General features: G+C 38.3%; 1 protein-coding gene across 12 annotated transcripts in view; it reads left to right on the top strand.

The window, feature by feature from the left end:
* Positions 1–12,787, top strand: part of rims2a (regulating synaptic membrane exocytosis 2a) — an 830,253-nt gene that overhangs the window by 495,549 nt on the left and 321,917 nt on the right. For all 12 annotated transcript variants that reach the window (XM_052023914.1, XM_052023913.1, XM_052023904.1 and 9 more), the window contains 2 exons: positions 2,209–2,339; positions 8,691–8,862. In XM_052023914.1, the coding sequence (XP_051879874.1) occupies positions 2,209–2,339; positions 8,691–8,862 (303 nt within the window). The remainder of the gene's footprint in view (positions 1–2,208; positions 2,340–8,690; positions 8,863–12,787) is intronic.

The raw sequence follows: 12,787 nt of genomic DNA on the forward strand, positions 1-12,787 counted from the left end.
ATTACAGTGAAAATGTAACTTAAAAGTAACAAAGTTGTGATGCAACTTTACAGGCTGCTCATGAGACCTCACCTGGATACGTCATACAGTTTTGGTCACATTTAAGAAAGCATATGCTTGAATTGAAGGTAGTGCAGAAGACATGCACTAATTTGATTCCTGGGATGAAGTATGAAATAAGAAGGGGTTGGAGTATGAAGTAAAACTGAGCAGGTTGAGCCCATACTCATTAGAATCAGAAGAATGAGAGGTGATCTTATTGAAATGTATAAGATTCTGAGTGGGATTGACATCATGGATTCTGAAAGGATGTTTTCACTAGTGGGGTACCTAGAACTGGTGGGCATAGTTTCAGAATAAGGAGTCACCCATTATGACAAAAGTAAAATGGTATTGAGGCAAAGATTAGATCAGCCATAACCTTACTTCTGTCAGAGCAGGCTCAAGGGGCTGTTTGGCTTAGTCCCGCTCCTGTTTCTTATGTTCTTATGTAGTGGGACAGGGTTCCTAATCACAGAAAGGGTGCAGGGATAAATCCTGAGTGGTAGCAGCTCAGACAATTTCTGTAGCATTGTAGGTGCTAGGCCTTCTAGCACCACAGGGATAATAACAAGTTTGCCTCTTCTCTATTATCCATGGAAAGGACTGAGTCTGTCTGATCACACACTATTCCCTAGCAATCAAAGAAGGCACTGATTGCATGTTGAACCTGGTAGGCACTTAAATTGCACAGAAGCACATCCCTTTGAAAATGATATGAGCTGCATTTTTAGCGAATATTGGGACAGTAAGGCTATTAATCCCATTATGAAGCTGTGCTGCCCTAAAATGAAGAACTACATTGACTGAGATGGTTTGAAAGAGAGTGTGTGAAATATGTAGATTGTCATGAGTGAGTGAGTGAGCAATAAAAGTTGGCAGAGAGTGTAAAAGAACAATTCGAGAAAGTGTACAAGAGCATGTATGATTTGGACAGTGGCTATGTGAGAGACCCAACTGGATGACAAAAATAAGTAAGACAGCAAGATGGGCAAAATCTATGGAATACAGTTGGAATGAAGAAAGTGCAAGAGGACTGGAAAACAGGCAGAAATAATGATTGAACTGGAAATCAGGAAGTAAAGATGATTGAACGAGAGAGAGAGAGCGAGAGAGAATATACACCAGCTGTGTATGAGACATGAGGTAAAGAGAGAGTGAGTTTAGAAATTAAAAAAGGAATCGTGGGAAAAGTAAGAGAAAAAATCTGAAAAGAAAAATCATAAACAAGCAAGAGCTAGTAATAATATAGTGGGAAGATGGAGAAATAGTGTCTGGAAAAGTTTTGTAAATATTAGGTTTGAATTACACAATTTATTGAGTTCATCAAATGTATTAAAGATGCAGTAAACTACAGATTGGTTTCTAGCTTGTTTCAGTTTTTCTGACAACAAAAAGGTGTATGTTCTTTTCATGAGTATTATCTTTAACTTTTTAAATGTCAATGATGAAAAGGAGCTGTGCTATAATAAGTGTGATAAACTGTGTTTATTGTCACCCTTTTAGACCTGGTTTCCTCCTAAAATACAGTGAGACCATGTATCCTCCACATGCTACCACAGGAAAAAAGATATTCATTTTGCACAATCCAAGGTTTCAGTGTAGTTTTACTAGACACCTCATTAATGATGTGCAAGATCATTTAACACTACTATTGTCTCTTGCAGCATTATTTCCAAATGGAGGATGTGTGATCTTCTTGGGGGTAGGGCCGGGGGATGGGTGGGGAGCTGCCAAAGATTACAGAGCTCTGTGAGACTTTAACGATATTGATATAATTTAGCAGTCCCCCCAAATCCTTGGGACTGCCCCATTAGTTGTTCATTGAGGGAGCTCATATTTTACCAAAAGTGAACATGTGGGGCCTTCATTTAAAAAGGTTGGAAACCACCATTAGAGGGCATTATTTGAAACATACATTACATTCATTAAATTAAAGAAATCCTCACTAAACATGTTAATAATATACCCTTTTTTACTGTTCCCTTGCACTTTCACATTTACAATCCGTAAGTTAATGTAAATTGTGCATGCAAACTGAAGGAAAGTTAACCAATTCAGATTGCAAATGACTTTAGAGTCTGTTTTTTAAGTTTACAATGTAAACACAACCTCTCATACAAATATTAACAACAGCGGTGATTATCTGGTGACATGATCTTCCAACAGATAAAACTCTGGTACGACAAAGTTGGCCACCAACTTATTGTTACAGTACTTGGAGCAAAAGATCTTCCTTTTAGGGAAGAAGGGAGGCCAAGAAATCCCTATGTCAAAATTTACTTTCTTCCTGACCGAAGGTAGGTTTTTTTAATTGCCTTTTCATGCAAAATTGTTCATATAAAATATTTGCCTCCTTTTTTCTCTTTGAAAATTCTACCTCTTTTATCAAATTTATGTCATACTTGATTCTTGTTTATCTTGTCAAAAACTTGTTTCTGTGGGAACAGGCAGCTAGCACAGCCACTGATCTTGGTTGGTTATGGGAATGATCACAAATGTTTGGCTTTGTGGTTAATTATAGTTTCTGCCCTTTAATAATTACTAATACACTCGATCATTTAAATGACCACACTGTCCATTGTTTCAATGGTTTCATTTCTCTAAACTTTGTTTTTTTAAATTTAAAGTTCACATTTTATAATTCATTTACCATGAGAAAGATCATGCACCAGCTTGTACAAGAAACATTCCCTTAAGTTTATATTTAGATACATCTGCCCTGGATTTGGAGAATCATCCATAAAATGAATTTAAAAGACAGACCAACACTATAGTCGTTTGCCCTGCAAACTGCCTGCTTCATCTCCAACCACCCTTTCCTCGTCAAAATCTTGACAATGTAGCCTCCCAAACCCTTGACTATCTTATCAAAAGCTTGGTTGAATCCGTCCACTAGAATTCCACTCCTGCCATAGTACAGGAATGGCTCTGATCACAGCCACTATGGACATCCTATGTGTTTCAAAAACAATCTATTCCTTCTTGTCTTTCCCAACCTGCCTGTAACCTTTCTCATAGTTCACAATGTCTCCCCACTATCATTCAACTGAATGAAGCGATGCTTGTTTGGTTCTCTTCTTATCTATCTGGTTGTAGCCAGTAAAAACAACAGCTTCACTTACAGGTCTGCACCATTATCTCTGGTAACCTCTCCTTGGCCCTGTGCTGTTGCTCATATAATGCTGCCATCAACAACATCATCTATCCATCAGGGTTGATCATGCCCAGCTGTACTTTCTAATCAGTTCTCTTGACTCCTCCACTTGCTCTAAACTGTCAGACTGTTTCTCCAGCTGATTATCTGGCAAACCAAAGTCATTGTTTCCTAACCACTGACTCCAAGTCTCATTCTTGAAACTGAACCAGGTAGTTCACAATCTTGTTGTCATCTTTGACCCCAAGTACAGTTACGGACCTCATCCATGCCATCACGTCAATTACCTATTTCCAACTCTGTAATGTTGCCTTTCACCAACCCTGTCTCTGCTTACCCTATGTTGAACTTCTCATCCTCAGTCTCTGGACTTGATAATTTACACAGGATAAGCACTTTCCTGGCCAGAATTCATCTTTTTACACTCAAAACCTGACTGTCCCTGTCCTTTATCCTACCAAGTCTTGTTTACTGATCACCTCTGTGCATCTTGAGCTGAACTGCCTGCATGGTCAGCACCACCTTCAGTTTGGAATACTCATTCTTGCTTTGAAATCCATCCATGATGTTCCCCTCTCTGTCCCTTTCTATTTATATTCCTCATTCCCAAATCTCAGCACTCCAACTTTCAACTGGTAAGGACCTAAGCTTTAGAAATTTACTTTATCCTTTTGATTACCACAAAATTGAATATCGGGAAGAGAATGCAATAGGAATCTAATGCAATATGGACAACTTAGCACTACTGATCAAAGACAAATTTCTGAATCAGTGCTGCTAATTAAAATGTTGAAGTTAATTGACTCTTAAAATAGATAGGTGAAAAATATAGTCTTACAGATGTGTTACAGCCTTAATACACATGAGGGTATAATTTTTTTCCCATTGATTTGTGGGGCTGAATTAATGAAGTTGGAATTCATCCTCTTTCGATGCTTTAAACATGTACCTTAATCAAATAATTCTGGAAAAAAAAACAAGAAATTGGCCAGAAAAACATGAAAAGTAACATGCATTCATGCTCTAAAGTGGAATTTATGTGATCCCCCTTGGGTCCTCTAGTGAGCTGGTGTGTCATTGCCAGGCTGACTGCTGGGAAGTCCATCAGTGCTGAAAGAACTACCTATGGCTGCCAGAGTGGCAGAAAAAACTTCTGGTAAAAGGAGTGGGAATGGGAGCACACTACTTTTCAGTATGTGTGACCTCATCTACCCCCCCCCCCCATCCGCTCTGTCAGTTGATGAACTACTGCACAAGCTGCAGGCTGATCGACGGGCCAGTGATCGCTGCATGCAGATCACAAGTGGTTGTAAAATAAAGAGGCTGCAATCAGTGAAGGGAGTGCAACGAGTTATTTAACATTATGGTGACTATTGAAAAATTGTTACAAATGAACTTAGACCTGCAGTTTCATCATCATTTTATTTAACCTTCTTGTGATGCCCCTATGTTACATAGATCACTTAGCCCAGCAGAATTTTCCTTCCATGCCATGTATGTCCTCTAGGGTGAGACAAATTGAGGGATCTTCTCCCTGATGTATTCTCCTCCATAATTGTTTTATAATGATGTGGAACTAACATTTTCACATTTTTCACATTAGCGACACCAGCAAATTCCATATGTATGTGATGGCCATCCAAGTTTGATAGGCACTGAATTGAATTTTTATGAGAACATTTATTCAACAGCTTTAAGGCTATTTTAAACCATTTTGGTTGTCTGTTTCTCCTTAGGTGTTTATAATCTTGTGGAAATTGTTGCAACTTTCATTCACTCAAACAACTTAGATAGCCTCAACTGGTTGTCCAATTAGGGTCCAGCTTTTTGATCTGCCAGTAAGGTGAGATGCTCTTCAGGTCAGACTGCAATTCAGGTGTTTAAAGGCAATTCCCAACACTTATCCTATGACAGTTCACTAGATATACTGGTGCAGGCTAAGGTTTCTGGTCTCAAAAAAGGATGATTATTAGACCTAATGTCATTGTTAAACTGTGTAATAGAAGACACTGTGTTGGATATTTCCTTGGAAGCATCTGATAAAAATGATGCATCATATTTCAAATGGTACTATGTGAAGGAAAACATACCAGTAACATCAGAATCCAGTAAAATAAGCATCAAGCAAAGCTTGATTGGCCACACTCAACAATGTGACATCAACCATTCTTCCAGTCAATATTGCACTCAATTGCAAGTGATTGTCAAAACTGCCTTCTTAGGCTTCAGGTTACTGAAGGCAAAAATGCATTATCTTTTGCTAGGATATCTGCAGCTTTTGTATTGCTTGGCTATGATGCATGCAGTCATATTGGCAGGCTCTTCATTAAACCCTGCATTTGTTTCTCACCAAGCAGTATTAACAGACAGGAATGATACTACAGTCAGATACAGGGGAGAATCCCTCTAATATAACCACAATATGCAGCACTTCTCTGCCCTTCAGAAGTATCAGACATTGAGTTTCCTTTTCTTTCACTTTTGCTTCATTTCTTAGTTCTCTTCCATTCAGGCTTGGTGAATACTGCTACTGGATTCGTACACCTCTGTAATCTTCCTAAACTAAGAATTTTGGTCACTGCTCTGTCACTCCCAACACTATTGTGCATCTTGAACCCATCAAAGCCCATATCTTAACCTGTCAATAATCCTGCAAATCGGTTGCTACCATTATGTCATGCTGACAGGACTTGGGCAGATCCTAAACAATTTGTGGATGAAATTGATCTTCATCAGTTATGTAAATCAGTAGCCTGTTTTATATTGTGTCTGCTTTTTTGTTGGTCACATTCACAAGTCACTTGGACTTGTGTACAACTGTCTGCATTTTCATTATGAGCCTGCTTTATTCTACGGGCATCGACAATTTCATCTGTTTTAAATCCAGTCAATACACAAAAATTAGACTCAGTAATAGGTGATAAGGGTTTAAAAAGTTCATAACACTTCTATTTTGAATAATTATTAATTCAACATGCCTGAAACCATTGCTGCTCTCTCCTGATCTTTGTTTCTTAGATTAAAAAAAAATCAAGCCCCAGTTTGACATTGTTGGTTGGAGGATCTCTAATTTTCTCATTTCATTAACAGCACATAACATTCATTGTTTATTAAAGAGTACCAGAAATTCATAATGCATTATAGCGATGATACTCCTGCTCTCTGCACAGAAGAAGGCAGCAAGTAACTGAGCCATATGTACCAAAACAGTCCCATGTTTAATCCCTGCTCTCTGTTAAATTAACTGACTGTAGCCTGAGGAGCAGTCAAAATGAGGTAATTAGGCTCAGTATCTCTAGGTTACTGAAAAGAAGGTTGGCCTGGATCTTTAGCTGATCACTGTCTTTAAGCTGCTAAATGCTAGGTGAACACCCAGGATAAGACTTAGTTTGGCATTCAAACAATCAACAGAAAAATAATCCATCTACATTCAATTTTAATACTTCACAATGAAGGATGGATAATTAAGCAAAGTATTGTAGGGTGCAGAGCAGACTTGAACACTGTAGACATGAATAAGAGAGTTTAAATTTTGAAAAAAATGGAAAGTACTGTGATGTGAGAGTGTAAATTGTGACACGTGTTATACATCCAAGATACTTTTTCTGTGTGCACTTATCATTATAAATTCCTTGATCATATTAATGATGGAAACTGCCTACATAAACTTATCACATTGAAATTACACCATTTTTGTTTTGAAAGTGTGATAAATTTACTTAGAATTTTAGCATCAATACGGCATAGAAGCAAACCTTTCAGCCTACTGAATCTTTCTAGCTTTTGACAAGAGCAACCCATTCAGTTCCATTCCCTCAATGCTTTCCCCTTAGACCTGCAATTTTTTTCTCCCTCTAGAATCTATCCAGTTCTGTTTTGGAAACTATGATTGATTCTGCTTCCAGCATCCTTCCAGATTATGACTACTTGATGCATTAAAAAGTGTTTTCCTCTTAACAGTCCTTATGTTTTGGTCAGCCACATCAAATCTATGTCCTTCTGCCATTGGGAACAGTTCCTGTTTCTTGTTAGGCCCTTCATGATTTTGAACATCTCTATCAAATCACCTGTCAACTTTCGTTATAGCTTCTCCATTACATTCATGTAGCTGAAGTCCCTCGGTCCTGGGTCCGTTTAACTTGATCTCTCCTGCACCCTCCCAAGAGCCTTTGTATTTTTGCTATCATGCAGTGACCAAATTGGTTGTGGCTGTACTAGCACTTTTGAAAGCTTCATCATAACCTTGAGACACAAGAGAGACTGTAGATGCTGGAAATCTGGAACAACACACACAATTCTGGAGGACCTCACTGGGTCAGGCAGCATGTATGGAGGGAAATGTACAGTTGATGTTTGAGGTTGATACCCTTCATTCAGTCCTGATGAAGGGTCTGTAAAAGTAACTGGAAATGTAAGGGTTAATAATGTACAGCTGTTATTGCTTCAACCATGGCGTGACTATAGCTGTGACTGCAAGATGTGCAGGTGCTTGGGTGAAACAAAGAACTACTTAAGGCATATCTTGTTTTGCTAAAAGTTTGCTGTAAGCAACTGCCCAAGTATGTGCAATTCCACACGTGGGCATCCTTAGATTAAGTATAAAAGGAGGGACACAAACATGTAAATCTCTGAGTGGGGATCAGTACAGAGCTTGGGTTTCACTACTTACTCTTTCTCTGTATCCCTCACTCCCGCTAGTGTTAAATAATAAAGCACTTATTGTACGCTCCTTGGTTCTGTTTTTGTCTGCTTTATCACAGTGTGGATTGACTTTCACAGGTCTCGACCCAAAACGTCAACTGTCCATTTCCATCCATAGATGCTGCCTGACCTGCTGAGTTCCTCCAGCATTTTGTGTGTTGCTTCATCATAACCTTTTCACTTTTGGGATTCAAGCCACCTATATCTGAATGCTGTCTGTTTTTAATCAATTTTTTATCTGTCCTGCTCCCTTCAAATACCTGTACAGATTCACATTCATGTATCTTTGAAATATGCCTTTCTTCATACATCTGATAAAAATGTATTACTTTACAATACATTTAATTTACAATGTGTCCACCAAACTGCCAAATCCTCTTTAAGTTGTCACTATTCTCCTCAATGTTTACTATATATCCAAGTTTCATTTATAAATGTTTCCTTTAGGAATGTAAATATGGAAATGTATATTACGTATTGAGGAATATGGTAGGATTTTTCATTTAAATGTGGGTAATGAATTACATCCGTGTGTAGTGCTCCATTTCTCTAACTCTGCTTCACTTGAAGACCATACTTAACTACCTCAGACCCTTTCCTCATGAAATGCCAGATTGAAATATCTTACATGTCTCTTTAAAGTCTGTGAAGGATTCCACAGGAACTTACACAGTATCAAAATATTTGATCTTAAAGGTGCACCCGCACAATCAAAAATAAATAAGTCGTCCTCTAGTCTATGATTTAAAAGTCTGCTTACAGTTCTAACTTCTGTCCTGTGATTGTTTGCCAGTGACAAAAGCAAACGAAGAACAAAAACAGTAAAGAAAACACTTGAACCCAAGTGGAACCAGACATTCATTTATTCTCCAGTTCATCGGAGAGAATTTCGGGAACGCATGCTAGAAATCACCCTGTGGGACCAAGCTCGAGTTCGAGAAGAAGAGAGTGAATTTTTAGGAGAGGTAATAAATCTTAAAACATTTTTGTTTAAAGAAAAAGTACACATGCCTTGATTTTGTGGTAATAATAACAGTAGGATAGATTGAACAGCAACCTCTACCACCCAACATTGTTAAACTTAGGAATGTAGAAGTTGCTGTGAGAGATGTTGCTGCTGCTTAGATTGTGTTGTTACAATCCTAACTGATAGATTCAGCACTAAAATCTATGCAATGCATAAACTTGGGAATACATAATCACCACTTCTGCACTAAAAATACCTGATAAAATTAGGGCAGGTGATAACAGGAGCAAGTGGGGTTTTAAACATATGAAAAACAATAATTACTGCTGAACAACTACCTTGGCCCTGAAAATTTAATTTAGCAAGTATGGAATCTCATTACCTCAAAACAAAATTAGTGATGGTGATTGTAATTTTCTTTCTATTCATCACTCTCTTATTCCCAGCAGTACTTCTTATTCTTTATTTTGCTGCTTGTAGATAATTTAAATATAGCTTTTATTTCCTGCTTTATACTTGTTTTGTGCTCTGCACGACTCAGCGAGGATTTTTTAATTTAATAGTTGATGAGCATTGATGTTTCTTACCATCAAAGATGCTGCAGATCCTTTGTAAAGTGCAGCCCAAATTTGTGGCCAATGAAAGAAAGCCTCTGCCAGTCAAAACTGGGCAGCTGTCAGCAAGGTGAATGGTGTCATTCCTTTAACATTAACTGTAAAATCTGGGCTGTTATCAATATTAAATCCCGATCTGTATTCTTCAATTTCTTAAATGTTTCAAAACACATTTGAATGAAATGTCTTCTTACAAATCACTGTTATTTGCAATATTTGTGTATATTAGACTTTAAACTATTAACTTGGTGCAGCATTTAAATTATTATCAGTCACATTTTACTTGCATAAACAGAAAATCATGGAAATACTCAGCAGGTCAGTAGCATCTCTGGAGAGATAAAACAGAGTTAACATTTCGACTAAATGTCTTCATCAGGACCAGGAAATGTTTAAAAAACAAGATTTTTTTTATTTGCAGAAAAGGGGAAGGGTCGGAGAGAACAAAGGGAAAGTCTGTGATACAATAGAAGCTAAAAGAGACTGAATGACATGAGTGTTGATGGTAACAGCTGAGAGGGTGGTGAAATATAATAGCAACTGATCTGTATGGAAGAAATGTAAACAGAAGGAGATGAATGGGAATAGAGGACAGAGAGAAAACAAAACAATGCGAGAGTGTGAGGTATGAACCAGTGTAATTGTTGGAAATCTGAATGAAAATAGAATGCTGGAAATACCCAGCAAGTCAGGCCAGCATGTTTACCAGAACTGACCAGTCCTGATACAAACTGGGAAGACAAGTTACCTGAAATTATTGAATTTGTTTTTGAGTCCTAAGAACTCATCCTCAAGCTCCTGTTGGGCTTTGCTGGAATAGTGTAAGAGAGGTTGGAGTGACAGAGGGATGGAAAATTAAAGTACAGGCAACTGGGAGCTCAGGGTCACTATGGTGAACTGAACAGAGATATTCTGCAGATTGGTCACACAATTTGCACATCTCCAATATTGATGAAAACCACATTGTGAGCACTAAATTAGAAGATACGCAAGTGAATAACTCCTTTGCTTGGAAGCAAGTGTATGGGCTGTTGGATATTGGGAAGGCAAGAGGTAAAACAGCAGTTACTGTATGGTGTTGCACAGATGCTGCCTGACCTGCAGAGTTTTTACAGCACTTTTTGTTTTTATTTTACATTTCCAGCATCTGCATCTGCAATTTTTGCTTTTCATATTTTAGTTTTGACCATGGATGAACATAGAGAAAAATGTTTCTCTCACTTTGGCAAATCTCCTTAGGGTAAATACCATAGATTTTCATATTAACTGAAAATAGAAGATAGATGTTGCTTCCAGTACATAAAATTGTGTAGTAAGTTGGTTGTGGCTTAGCTATAATAGATGGAAATGGTGGAGCATTTAACATTTTCCTGACAAAAGACTCATGATAGGTAAAGTTATGTGCCAGGTGTGTGCATTTGTTAATTACATTTTGATTAACTGAGTCAATATTTTTGCTCTATTTTGCCATTTGTTTGTAGTATAGCTTCATCAGGCATTAGTGGCTGGTGCTTAATAATTACATCACTAATCTTGGACTTCACTGGTTCAGTCAGGCATCAGGATTCAACAATAACTGACTTACAGAAGCTCCAATTTCATGTAAATGAAATGATCATGGACTTGGATTTCAAGAATCACTGTAAAAAGGCAGCATAAAACATTTCTTCCAGGTATAGTCCAGTTGGTGTATCATCAAAATGAGTACGGGAGGTTTCTCCAGAGCAATTCTGGCAGCAAAAGCAAAGTTTCCTCATGCCAATAACCTGTTCTGTCAGACGTTGTGTAGCAGCATATCTTTCAGTTTGTCCATTGCATGTGTGCTTGGGTGGCACACTATGGTCATTCACCTTCAGCCAATAACACTTGTCACCTGGGAATCACATCTAGCTTGCATTGGTTGCTCAATGGTAGCCAGGCACTGAGTGAAATCATCACGAGTGCTAGCTGAATATTGGCTATTAACTGCATGGCTCACTACCTATGAACACTGAGTTCCAAACTGCAGAGATGACTTACAACACGTAAAATTTTATGTTTCCATTCAATGACAGGTTACTCCATGCGAAAGCTTGTAATCCTGCACAACTCACTGCCTTTTGATGTACCGTAGAAAAGAGAAAAATATAGCCCTCACTGAATTGGGAATCTCTGAGACTTTATTTACACAAGAGTGTATGAAAAACTGTTGCAAATACCTCCAGCTTCAGCCTGGAAGGAGCCAAACATGTAGACTTTCCTTTCCATGATCACATCTGAGAGCTACTGTCAAGGTCCTTGAAATAATGTGAGGTTACAGGTGGTACTTTTCAGTGAGGATGCCATGACTGAAGTTTAGAAGTCTCATGCTATGTTCATTCCTGAGATTAAGACAGAATTGTATGACCGCGACACATTCTCTCATTATGGCATTTCAAGGGGAATGTTTACCAAAGCATCCATATCTGGGTGCGACTGGTTTGTGTGGATGCCGAGATATATACAAAAAGTCCTGCAGCACCTGTGTCCGTTCCCTGTAACTTTTATGGCTTGAGACAACTGTAGAATGTGCAAAATACCTGTAGAATCAAAATCATAGCTACAAAATATCAACCAAAAACTAACCTGCAAGTAGTGGATCATGTGCTGCTGGTGTTGCTTCCTAATGTGGAAGGTATGTTTAATCATTGGAGATTAAGTTGCCTGGAGGCAAGGTGCAACAAATGGTGTGCCTCAGGGATCAGTGCTGGGGTCTCAGATTTTTACAATTTGTACTATTGATTTGCGTGAAGGCACTGTTGCTAAAGTTGTTATTAACACAAAGTAAGTTAGTTATAAAGAGGGCATGAGGAGGCTTTAAAGTGATAAAGACAAATTAAGCAATAAAGATAACTTAAGTGAGAGGGAAATATAATGTCAGAAAACGTGAAATTGGTATTGGTTTATTATTGTTACTTGTACTGAGGTACAGTGAAAAGCTTGTCTTACAAACCAATCGTGCAGGTCAATTCATTGCACAATGCAGTTACATTGAGTTAGTACAGAGTGCATTGATGTAGTGCAGGTGAAAACAATAACAGTACAGAGTAAAGTGTCACAGCTACAGAGAAAGTGCAGTGCAATAAGGTGCAAGGTCACAACAAGGTAGATCGTGAGGTCATAGTCCATCTCATCGTATAAGGGAACTGTTCAATAGTCTTATCACAGTGGGGTAGAAGCTGTCTCTAAGTCTGGTGGTACGTGACTTCAGGCTCCTGTATCTTCTATCCGATGGAAGAGGAGAGAAGAGAGAATGTCCCAGGTGGGTGGGGTCTTTGATTTTGCTGGCTG

Source organism: Pristis pectinata, chromosome 9 (assembly GCF_009764475.1).
Source record: "Pristis pectinata isolate sPriPec2 chromosome 9, sPriPec2.1.pri, whole genome shotgun sequence".
NCBI lineage: Eukaryota > Metazoa > Chordata > Chondrichthyes > Rhinopristiformes > Pristidae > Pristis > Pristis pectinata.